The 13,276-nt window shown below is 32.5% G+C and overlaps 1 protein-coding gene across 2 annotated transcripts in view; it reads left to right on the top strand.

Moving 5' to 3' along the window:
* Nucleotides 1–4,743, top strand: part of LOC119604684 — a 25,510-nt gene extending 20,767 nt beyond the window's left edge. For both annotated transcript variants that reach the window (XM_037957461.1, XM_037957460.1), the window contains 3 exons: nt 1,307–1,488; nt 1,743–4,100; nt 4,168–4,743. In XM_037957461.1, the coding sequence (XP_037813389.1) occupies nt 1,307–1,488; nt 1,743–4,100; nt 4,168–4,587 (2,960 nt within the window). In that variant the 3' untranslated portion in view covers nt 4,588–4,743. The remainder of the gene's footprint in view (nt 1–1,306; nt 1,489–1,742; nt 4,101–4,167) is intronic.
* Nucleotides 4,744–13,276: the final 8,533 nt, after the last annotated feature.

The following is a 13,276-nucleotide window of genomic DNA, read 5'->3' as shown; positions in this document are numbered from 1 at the left end:
CCGTTGTTAAACGGATGGCTCCTAATCATAACACAAGCTTCCAGGCAGAAGTCCGAGCAATAACGGATGTGTAAATTGGATTAGAATAAATATGGCGCCCACAGGACTCAATATATTTACCGACATGTGATAGAATAAAATCGAAGACCGCATTGGATTGTAAGACAACCAGAGGTAAAGTTTGCATCATATGGGTACCAGGCCACTCGGGAGTAGTCGGTAACGAAAGGGCGAATGTAATAGCTTTAAAGGGAAGGGAGCTCGAGGTAGCTAAATTAAAAATATGGATGAAGAATACCATAAGCCCTTTTGGAATAATGGAACGGTGGGTAGAACCACAAAGATCCTATGGTGTGACCCTGATGAGAACAAGACGAGAAATCTCCTCAAAATGAGCAACTTCGATTCTGAGTGGACACACAGGACTACGAGCACATCTATACAAAATTGGACGTGCGGATTCAGACGAATGTTGAGCATATGGAGAGGACAGTAAAACTCTGGAACACTTTCTTTCCCACTGCCAGGCATTCGTCGAAGTTAGATCCAAGCATCTTGGAAGTGATATTATTCCGCAAATAACATTCCTGACTAACACTGATTGGAAAATTCTTAGGAATTACGCTCAGGAAACTGAGTTTCTGAACATTGAAAAATAATACATTCAGCGAATTTTTTCATGAAAAGGAGCGCACAACAGGCCCGATAGTGGCCTAGGTGTATTTCTTCGGATTTGATGTAGTATACATGCTCCGGTCAATCTAAACTAAACGGTTAGTCCGATTTGAATTAAATTTCACATGCCTCGGAAAGAAGTGTTATTTTGTAGATATTTGGGACGTCCAAAAGGTCCCAATCCCGCTAGGTGACCCGGTATGGAAAAACTGAAAATGATCCCATTTTAATCCAATTTTGCAGATTTCTTTCTACTATAAAAACATTGTCATAGCGATATTTTCTGATTTTTCTAGATTTAGAAATTAGAATTGGAACAAACTTCCTGCAGAAGTATTCCCCGCCACTTTCAAAGTAAAAGGGTTTTAATCAAATGACTACAAACACTTCCCTCCCATCATTTATTTTACTATCCCACACCGATAAATTAGTATGTGACCAAGTTTATATCTTTTTTTTAGTCATAAAAACTTAAGAATTTTCGACAAAATATTGAACAAATTGTCTCTGTGGATTCATTAGCTTATCGATAATTAAATTTTGAAATAGTGTCACTAGTTCCCTTAATGAACCTCGTGCATTTATTCTAAAACATAGACTCAAACTAATTTAAACTCCTTTTATTTTCCAGAAAAAAATCCTACAGATCATTGTGTGGTTGAAATTAACAATATAACTGTGTACAAAAGTATAGGATCAATATGGGTTTCTCCAAACGATGCCTGTGCTTTGCATTCCTGTGATTTGAATAAACAAGGAGAACCACAAGAAGTGATACGGAAAGATAATTGTGGAGATTTCTATTGTGATATAGTAAGTATCCATTTCTTTATTAACAGAATGAAATTTTGGAAACTAATCCAAACAAAGAACTGGATCTTTGATAAAGTTTCCGTTTTCTAAAACTTGTGAATTTAAAAAGGATAATAACGATAGTACTCCTAAAAATCCAAAGGTACAAATTCGGCTTTTGGCAAGAATTTTCTCATATTCCCTAAACGAATATTCAGATACTTTAAAATAATCCAATATATCTACCACAAACTAATTCCCCTAATCTCTTCTAGGATTCGGAAGTTCGCCCCAAAGAGGGTTCCTGTTGTGGCGAATGTGTGCGAACAAAATGTCGTTTTAAAGATCAAGTCTACAATGTGGGACAAACTTGGCACAATGCAGATGACTGTACTTTAAATGAATGTTCTCTCTTGCCAAATGGTCAGCCCATGATAAATACATATAAAAAATCCTGTCCACCTTTACCCAAAAACTGTCCAAATGATTTAATTTATACAGAAACTTGTTGTCAATATTGCAATTCATCTAGTGTAGCAAGAAATCTATATCGTAATGATGATCTGAATATAGAAACAGATGATATATGGACCGAGGAGTTTTATACAAATCATCCCTGCAATAGAGATTGTCAAGCAAATGGAGAGCCCAAACGTTGTTTCTATACCTTTGTGGTGGAATGGTATGAGACATTGTCGAAGGCTTGTTATGAATGTCCCAATAATATAACGGATTGTCAAAGACCTCATTGTATAACTGGAGATGGCATAACACGCTCCATAACGGTAGTTAATCGTATGATGCCTGGTCCCACTATAGAAGTTTGTCAAAACGATGTTATAGTGGTAGATGTTAAAAATCATTTATTGGGTGAGAGTACCACCATACATTGGCATGGAATGCATATGAAAGAGAATCCTTATATGGATGGTGTGCCGCATATTACACAGTGTCCCATTTCACCACACTCCACTTTTCGTTACACCTTTAAGGCGGAAAATTCCGGCACACATTTTTGGCATTCCCACACGGGCATGCAGAGAGGTGATGGTGTATTTGGAGCTTTAATCGTTAAGAAACCTAAATTAGAAGAACCTCATGGACATTTGTATGATTTTGATTTGACCGAACATAAAATGATCGTACAAGATTGGGTACATGTTCCCGGCATTAGTATGTTTGCTTCTCATCATCATTCGAATGGTGATAATAAACCTTTAAATTTACTGATTAATGGTAAAGGACGCTACTATAAAGCCATTTGGGAAAAAATTAAAAAAGAAGAGAAACAACAAGCCAGATCAAATGTACCAAATGAAGAATCTAAGTCCACAACAAACCAACCTAAAATAATGACTAGTACTACTAGTACAACAACTACCTCAGAACGTACTCCCTATACTGGTTTAGTTTATACTGAAAAATCTTCTTCTGCTTATCCAAATGATGAAGCTACTCCAGCTACTACGGAGGAAGAAGATGATGTTGTATTTTTACATCCTTTAGATGATACTACTTTAAGCAATATGCGTATACAACAAAATGAGATTTCAAGATTGGCCAGACTTGCTCAATTGGATCAGTATCGAAGTAGTACAGAAAGCATAAAGGAAACTACTACTGATAACAAGGAAACAGAAGAAAGTTTATTAAAATCTGACGAAAATCCAGCCGATTCTATTAGTTTAGAGAGAACCAAACGTGCTATAGATGGGGAAATTCCTTTACATTTTATACCACTACAGACTTATAATGTCAAACGTGGATTCCGTTATCGTTTTCGATTAATCAATGCAGAGTTCCTTAACTGTCCGATCAAGATTTCTATAGATAATCATACCTTAACTGCCTTCAATTCCGATGGTTTCGATTTTGAGGCGGTTGATGTTGGCTCTATTGTTACCTATGCCGGGGAACGTTTTGACTTTGTGGTTAATGCCGATCAACCTGTTGGAAACTATTGGATACGTTTAAAAGGTTTAATGGATTGTGATGAAAGATTTACTTCTGCCTTCCAAGTAGCCATATTGCATTATGATGGTGCTCCAAATGAAGAACCCAAAGAAGATTTAGGTTATCATCATGAGCCTAAAGGTATTGAATTAAATGCCATGAATCAGGGACCTGGACATGTCGACTCTCTAACTATAGCCGAAATAAATGCTTTGCCTATTTATGACAAAGTCCCTGGCATTGATCGGGATGCTTTAAAACCAGTTGCTGATTATAAATTCTTTGTTTATTATGATTTCTATCGTAAAGATCATCCTGAATTTCATCCTAGTGAATATTATGGCATGGATGCCAACATGTCAAATACAAGTAGAGTTTTTACACCACAACTTAATCACATATCCCTGAAATTCCCCTCTGTGGCTTTATTGCCAGCACGTAATGAAGTGGATGATTCCATGTTCTGCAATGAAACGAGTTTAGAGCAAAAGGGCATAGACTGCCGTAAGGAGTTTTGTAAATGTCATCATGTATTACAAGTGCCACTAAATTCAATAGTGGAGTTGATTGTCATAGACGAAGGTTTTACATACGATGCCAATCATCCTTTCCATTTGCATGGTAATGCTTTTCGTGTGGTAGGCTTAGAGAGATTGGGTGCTAATGTTACAGTGGAAATGGTAAGTCTTTCAACATTTTCTCTTAATAGTTTAAGAGTAATTTAATAATAATTTCTCTATATTTCAGATTAAACAACTTGATCGCTATAATCTGCTCAAACGTAATCTAGTCAGACCTCCAGTCAAGGATACGGTTACCATACCCGATGGTGGTTATACCATAATACGTTTCGAAGCTCATAACCCTGGTTTTTGGCTATTCCATTGTCACATAGAATTTCATGCAGAAATAGGTATGGCCTTGGTACTTAAAGTTGGTGACAATGATGAAATGGTACCAGTTCCTAAAAATTTTCCCACTTGCCATGACTATATGCCTGATGATGATAATGATGAGAATAATAATAATGGTGGACAAAACTCAAATAATAATTCTACATCTTCTCCTTTAGGAGATGGTAATAATTCAGCCGCAAGAGACTATTATAACCACAGCTTAATGGTCGGTGGTGTAGTGTCATTGTTAAACTTATTAAGATCATTTTAAGCTGAATGAGGAAAAAAGAGTCTAATTTGTTTATATTATCGTTTATTGTTAAAGAAGAAAACTGTGATTATTCTATAGTGTTAGTTTATATTTTTTAAGTTGTAATTAAGATTAATTTATATGTATTTTAAATAAATAAAGATTTATAATAAAGTGTATTGGAAATAAATTTAACAATAATGACTTTAGACACTCAAAATATGAAATTGAAAAAGGGGATAGATTATTTGCGATCACTCACGTTTTCCTTAAAAAAATATCCATTTTTGATAGAAATCTTGAAAACCTTGATTATTCAAACCACGATTAATCGACAATATGCGTAATAAACAACCCTATTGGTCACCAAGATTGATACCTATTTGCAGATCAATGATCACTTTCATTGTTTCCAAGAGAAAAGATAAATGAAACATCTGAAATCATTCCATCTAGTTTGAATTGTCTTTTTTCCATTTATGATCAAGACCAGTCTATACCTGGTCCAAGATTCCAAATTATGCTAGATGATTAAAAATGCCCATTTCAATTTTCTACATTTCTGGAGAATTGAATTTACTCTGAGAGATTCACCGTTTGTTCTTCATTGAGAGAAAAACTTCCGGGTTCTTATGCATTCGGATTTGGTTAATGTAATCTCGCAGGAACTTGAAATTAAAAATTAGGGCACATACCTCCTTGTCATTACTGTTGTTCGGGATTTCAATAGATTGGAATATGAGGACCAAATACCAACTGGTAGCAACTGATAACCGGACATGGTGGTGCTTACCCTTGAGCAATATTTTACGTCATTCAAGATTGGCGATTTTTAGATTAAGTTAGCTATAACAAACTGCTGATTTTTTCATCTTAAGATTGACAAGCGTCTGAAAAAGATGGTTCTAATACTTTTGCATTATACATACCCCACAATAAGCCCAAATAGAATAAACCAACCGCAGAGATATCAACATAATTTCCAAATTAATTTAACCCCTAATCACAAGAATAATAAAATTAAAGAGCTTATCAAATGGACTTAAATTAGACTAACAATAGAATTCTACAATGACCCTAAGGAGGGGATGACAATAAGTCCAACATAAAATAAAACTCTCGTACACACAGTAATTCATAAAAATAATTTACATATTTAAATACACACAACAACAAAGCCAAAAAACAGACAAAAATACACAAAAAAATCATATAAAAATAAAATAAAAACCTGAAAAGTATAAAATCCATGCCGACTCCAAGTCTGATATCTGGCTGTGAACGACAAATGTTAAACAATATACATTGATGATGAGGCAAAGCGAGCTCCTGCGCCAAAAGAGCACACAAAACAAATTGTATGCGAATTGAATGTGTTTTTGTGAAAGATGAATGGATAGGAAATGAACTGAGGTGGGAGATTGGAGGCTGAATGTGTGAGTGTTAATATTGGCTGTTTCTGGTTGTAAATTTACAAACTAACCAAGTAGAATGTTGTTTACAGGAGGTCACATAATGTACACACACACATACACAGCTGTATTTATTAAAATACTCACATACAATCATATCAAAAATATGTTCGCGCGTCACAAAAACGGATGCGACAATGAAACCATCTTAATAACAATCACAATGACAATCATCATAATAAACATGACAGTATGGTGTCGGAAGTTGAGCTACTTATTGTTAAATCTGTTGGGTATACGGGAAACACAGGCACGCGCTAACACACGCACATATACTTGTATTGAAAAGGATGTTTAAATATAAAGTGCTGCAGTGTGTGTGTGTTGGAAAAATGTCATTTTCAGCAGCAGTTTCAAATTGATAAAAAAACAGAAAGAATTTTAACTTGCGTTTCGTACAATTCTTTATAATTATTATATGTATAAATGTATGTGTTTGTATCCTTTAACTCAAATTTCTCCTGATGTTTTTTATACACAACATCCAAAAGACTAATAATGAATACTAATTAAACGTTGACAATGTGATCTCTCTGTTTTTTATGAATGTATGTGTATAATTTGCTTCTTTTTAATTTTGTTTATCATTTTTATTTATATTTTTTATTTTACTTAATATTGCCACAGCGCCCGATAAACTTTTTCCGAAAACAAAGAAAAGTTCTCGAACAAGACACAGTAAAAGCCGCATATGTTTACTTGCAACATCAACAGCAAAAAAAGGAAAACCAGGGCCTAGTACATAATACCCTACACCGATACAATATAATTTTCGAAATATAATTTGGATAAGGTGATAAAATTGACTTATTTTAACCAGTTTCTTGGGAGAAAAGAAATGTTTGTAGTTTTATAACCTCGCCTATGTTATACACTCGGATGAACGAATGAAATGGATGTAGGCCCTTTACACCTGGTGGTTACAAACAGCACGTTTTACCCAAACTTTTGTAGGGTATGAACAACAAAAAAGAATCAAGAAACAAAAAATCTTATTAATATCGGATGAATACAAAATGAAATAATAATGATGTTGGCATTAAAAATGAGAATATAAATACATGAATGAAATTATCGCATGAATGGTAGACCATTTATAATCCACATAAAAAAGAAATATATATTTATTATATAGTACGACGATAATGAACTTCACACAATTTTTTTTTAATTGAATTGAAATTTATTCATGTCTTCTTTTTGAATAATTAAATATGTTTTATTTAAATACAATTTAAGAGGTGTTGGAATGAGTGAATAAAAAAAAGGAAATAATAAATAAAGAATTAATTTATACATTTTAATTGTAAGGATATTGTTAAAAGTTCAAAATAAAAAAGCAAAAACACATATTCATTTAAGAAAATGTGATCATTATAAAGTTTCGGGAGATGTGTCTCAGATATACTTTAGACATTTTTTGTTGAATAAAATTGTGTACATTTAAGTCATATATCGAAGGGAGCTTTGTATAGGGGCGAGGGTCAAATGAGGCCCTATCATCAAAAAATTCATCAGGGTCATGAAGGCTAGTATAGAACTTGTTTTGCAGCTTTTTGTCGAGTTACGAGTTTATTGAACATAATTATGAACTTAATAGCGCTATTTGGGGAGCTCAGGAGTATGGGGGCTAGGTGAAATAATGGGCCGATCATAACCATTTTCGATAGGCTTGGTCACTGAGACAATAGAAGATCATGTACCAAATTTCATTGAATTATCTTCAAAAATGCGACCTGTAGTTTGGTAACAAGGTTTACGTGACGGACAGAAAGATAGACAGACAGACAGACGGACAGGCAGACATACAGAAAATGATTCTAAGTCGATTGGTATACTTTATACCCACCTTAAAGTATACCAATCGACCAAAGGACCAATATTATTGTGCGTTACAAACATCATAAACCCAATATACCCTCCCCACTAATGTGATGTAGAGTGTAACTAGTTAGTTAGTTAATTAGTTTGAAAGGAAGATGTATATATAAGATCAAATCCGAAGTTGGGTTACTTGACATGAAATTGATCTTATTTATAATAAAGTACGATCGTTCGAGAGTTAAATTAACAACTAATTTCATAAACAAATTTAATCAATCTGTTTATTAATACATTTGTACATAAACATTTTTATTTTAAAATTTAAAACTTTTCCATTATTAACATCACATTATTATACCCTACACCACTTTAGTGGGGAGGGTATATTGGGTTTGTGCTGAAGTTTGTAACGCACAATAATATTGGTCCTATATCCACCTTAAAGTATACCAATCGTCTTAGAATCATTTTCTAAGTCGATTTAGCTATGTCCGTCCGTCCATGTAAATCTTGTAATCAAACTACAGGTCGCAATTTTGAAGATACTTCAATGAAATTTGGTACATGATCTTCTATTGCCCCAGTGACGAAGCCTACAGAAAATGGTTAAGATCGGTCTACTATTTCACCTAGCCCCCATACAACTGAACAACTGAAAAGGGCTTGTAAACCTTTTAATCAAACTACAGGGCGCAATTTTGGAGATAATTCAATGAAATTTGGCACGTGATCTTCTATCGTACCGAAGACAAATCCTATTGAAAATGGATAACATCGGTCCATTATTTCACCTAGCCCCCATACAACTGAACCCGCCGAATAGGCCTTATTATGTTTAATATACTCGTATCTCGACAAAATGCTGTAAAACCAAGTTCTATACTAGCCTTAATGACCCTCATGAATTTTATAATTATAGGGCCTCATTTGACCCTAGCCCCTATAAAAAGCCCCTTCAAAATTGGATAAATTTCCACAATTTTATTTAACAATAAATGGCTTAAGTATATCTGAGGAAAGGTACAATTCAACTTAAATGCTTTATTATGAAAACTAAATCACAACTTATTTTTGTAACAAGTGTAGGGTATTATATGGTCGGCCTCGCTCGACTATAATTTCTTACTTATTTTTTATTACTATGATTTTGAAACTAAAATAGAAATAAAATTTTAATTACTTTTTGTATCACTTTCTTCAACTTTTGCTGTATTACATAATATTTTGAGTCTTTCAAAGCAAGACATTAATTTGGAACATAAATAAAACTTATCGATTGTAACTACATTGCAGCAGCGATATGTATGTATATATAGTTAAAGCTTTTAAATTAAATAATAAAACTTAGTAGGAAAATTAACCGTATGAATATATTATTATTTTAAACTTAATTGAATATATTTTCTATCAATCACAGTATATCAGCTATAAATATACATTTATTGAGCAAATATTTTCACTCAACACTACAATTACAATAAAAGCGTGTATATGTATGTATATCTATAGGCATATATACTTATACATATCATAAAACATTCGATATGAATAGTGAAAAATTTAAACATTTTGAAATTTGCCACATTTGAAGTTAAAACGGAAATAAAATGTCATTTAAAGAAATTACATTAGTGGCGTTTTTAGCGATTTTAGCTTTAACAACAGCAAATCAAACAGCAGAAAAAGGAAAAAATATTTTATGTGGTACTTTAAGAGTAATATTTGCCAATATTTTCCAACCGAAATCTATGAGTGTTAGTATTATAGTCAATATCAGTGATAATGAAGATTTTAGATTTAGCCAAGAAATATTAGATGATGTTATAAGCATCAATAAAAATATCCAAGTACCGGTGACGATTAATCAATATACAGCTTCGAAGTTGTTGCCTTTGATCCAGACAAAGTTAATATTTACCAATTCAGCAGAAAATGTCAGGTAATTTGATTATCTATATAACAATTTGTTAAAATTTTCTAAGACGTTATTTCCCCTTATAGAATACGCATGGAAAATCTATTTAAAAGTAATGAATTTCAAAGTTTATCTACGAAATATTTAATTGTCTTAAATAACCAGGACTCTTTGCCCAAAAAACTCTTTGAAATTCATAAAATTTTTCAAGATTTTTATAATTTTTATATTATTGATGTTGTTATATTATTGCCGGCAGCAGATTCCTTACATATTTATACGTATAAACCTTACAACAGTAAACATTGTGATTGTACCGAACCTATATTGTTGCAACGTTTTGACAGCATTCCCGATATGCTTAACGATCATGATTTATTTCCCATTAAAACTAATAACTTTTATCAATGTCCAATGAAAGTAGTACTCTGGCATATACCACCATTTATGAATTTGTCATATGGAAACAATATGATCAACTTTAAGGGTTTTGATGCTGATATATTAAAAGATTTAGCTGAAATTTTGAATTTTTCTATTAAAATTATACCCAATGAACCGCAAAATTTTATCAGTGGCAATGTATTTCCAAATAGAACCGCAATAGGTGTTTTTAAATTGGTAAGTTAAGAAGATATTTTGTTATTGTGAAAAATTATTTTTATATTTTTTTGTGTTCTTCTTTTTCTTAGCTTTTGGAGCGTAAAGCCAATCTTACTATTGGTTTTATTGGCTGTCTTCCCAGGCGTATGCAATTAACTACTGGATCTAAACCCTATTTTCTTTCAAAAGTTTTAATTATTTTTAAAAATTCTCCAAAATTTACACCACATCAACTGCTTTTAAGGCCCTTCAATAAAACGACTTGGTATTTTCTTCTAACACTTTTAGTTTTGAAGTCCATATTAAAACGTTTATTATGCAGAAATATCAAATTACGACACAGTTTTCGTAAGCTATTGCAACTACAATGGTTATTATTAATTTTTATACTACGCTTATCATATGAAGGATCAATATTTCAAGCTATTCGTAAGTCACCATATCAAGCATTACCCTTAACCATGGATGAAGTGGTAAAGCAGAATTATTCTCTAGTAACGGACTATGCCGCTGCTCGGATATTAAGTGAAATAAGTTATCTTAAAAATATTACAACTATTGTTCCGGGAAATCCTCAAAGTGTTTTAGAAACAATAGATGACTTGCCGCCTAAAACGGGGGTTTTAAGTAGTGATATATTTATAGCACTATTTATGAAAAGAAGACTGAGTAATTATAGTGACTATGCCATCGTTCGAGATAAGGTTTCCAACACTATGAATTGTATATTCTTTCCCCGTTTATCATTTGTAGCACCTGCTGTAAATTCAGTAATCAAGAAATATGGAATATATGGCTTATTTGAAAAATATAGCAAAGAACTGGGTTTTGAGTATTTACCCTTAACTACCGATCAGTTGAGGTACCATTACAATTGGAATTTACAATCACCTTTAGATTTAACTATTCTAAAGGCAGTATTTACATATTTTGCAATAATGAATGTTATATCAGTGTTGGTATTTCTTTTGGAAATTTTAAGTTTACGCTATATAAATTTAAGAAGAATTTTATTAAAATCTTTGGATGTTAAGGATGTTAAAGATTAAAAAATATAAAATATTCCTAGAATGTGTAATATGAAATTTGTAATGTGGTCAGAATGACACATATTTAGGCTTCAAAATAAATGTTAAATTTCTAATATATCTTGTTCTATCTTTAAGATATGTATCATAACCTAAACAAGTAAGGAATTATAGTTGGGCGAATACGACCATATAACACCCTACATGTGATTTAGTTTTCATAATAAAGCATTTAAATTGTACCTTGCCTCAGATTTTGAATAAATTTTTGGACATTTAAGTCAAATTTTGAAGGGTACTTTGTATAGGGGCTATGTTCAATTGATACCCTATAGTTATAAAATTCATGAGGGTCATCAAGGCTAGTATAGAACTTGGTTTTGCAGCTTTTTGTCGAGATGCGATTATATTAAACATAATTATGAACTTAAGAGCCCTATTCAGTTGTATGGGGGATAGGTGAAATAATGGACCGATGTTAACCAGTTCCAATAGGCTTCGTCTTCAAAATTGCGACCTGTAGTTTGATTACAAGGTTTACAAGACCTATTCGGAGGTTCAGTTGTATGGTGGCTAGGTGAAATAATGGACCAATCTTAACCATTTTCAATAAACTTCGTCCCTGTGACAATAAAAGACCAAATTTCATTGAATTAAATAAATTGGCTCAGAAAATTATTCTAAGCCGATATATTTTAAGGTGGGTATAGGACTAATATTATTGTGTGTTACAAACATCAACACAAACCCAATATACCCTCTCCACTAAAGTAGTGTAAGGTATAAAAACTATGTAGTGATAGGACCTAATTTTGTTATACCCTAATATACATATTGGATCCTCATTAGATCCTAACATCTAGCCATGTCCGTTTGTTGAAAATACTATAGAGTCCGAACGAAGTGAGCTACACCGCTATGGTGGTGTTGGGGGGTGTTGTAGAGCAATCGACTCCGAATCACTTCCCGTCCACCGCCTGGTTATCTGTCCTATCGTCAAAACTAAGTTTCATAAAAGTCTAAATGATACTGCTAAATTTTCGTAATGATCGGGCCTCCTTTGACCCTAGCCCCCATTAATAGTCCACTTCAGAAAATTACTTGTATATCAATAACTCACTTATAAACATATAGTATCATAATGAAATTTTGCACAAATAACTTTGATGTAAACGTAGATCCCCCTACCAAAGTTTATAAGGATGGATCCCATATAACCATATATTACAATCAGTTCAACATTACATATAGGAACCATAGAAATGTAAATATTCCCCGAAAATGAATTTATTGTTAATAATTCATTCAAGAATATCGGTATTGCGACAAAATTGTGCACATATAAAACTAATATCAAAAGAAATCGTATTACTAATTGAAACCTTAATTAGTCCATAATTGACCACAGCTCCGACATAATTCATTAACCAATATCTATATTGAAACAATTGGCCTAATCATTTCATAATCTAATAAGGACAACGAATATATATATACTTCTACTTGGTCTACGGTCAATGTTTCCATATGTTACAAACAGAATGACAAAATCAATATACCCTTCATATTTTTTGATAATGGATATAAAAATGGCGAATAAAACAAACTATTTTTGAAAAAATACAAAGTTATGATTATTTTAAACTTAATTAAATATATTTTCTATCAATCACAATCAAACATAACCCCTCATTAACTGTGGCAAATTATTCTCTAAACCCTTCAACTATAAATTGTAAAGGCTAGTAATTATAAATCAAATATCACAAATTTATAAAATATATAAATCAATAAAAAATTCTACAAAATATGAACAAACTATTAAACATTTTAAAATTTGTAACGAACAAAGAGACCACGGAAATATA

Source organism: Lucilia sericata, unplaced genomic scaffold, assembly GCF_015586225.1.
Source record: "Lucilia sericata isolate MDLA Ls3-8-SP2 unplaced genomic scaffold, ASM1558622v1 Contig000418F_arrow, whole genome shotgun sequence".
NCBI classification, from domain to species: domain Eukaryota; kingdom Metazoa; phylum Arthropoda; class Insecta; order Diptera; family Calliphoridae; genus Lucilia; species Lucilia sericata.
Note: the sequence above shows the minus strand (reverse complement) of the source record. Positions and strands in the feature narration are given on the sequence as shown.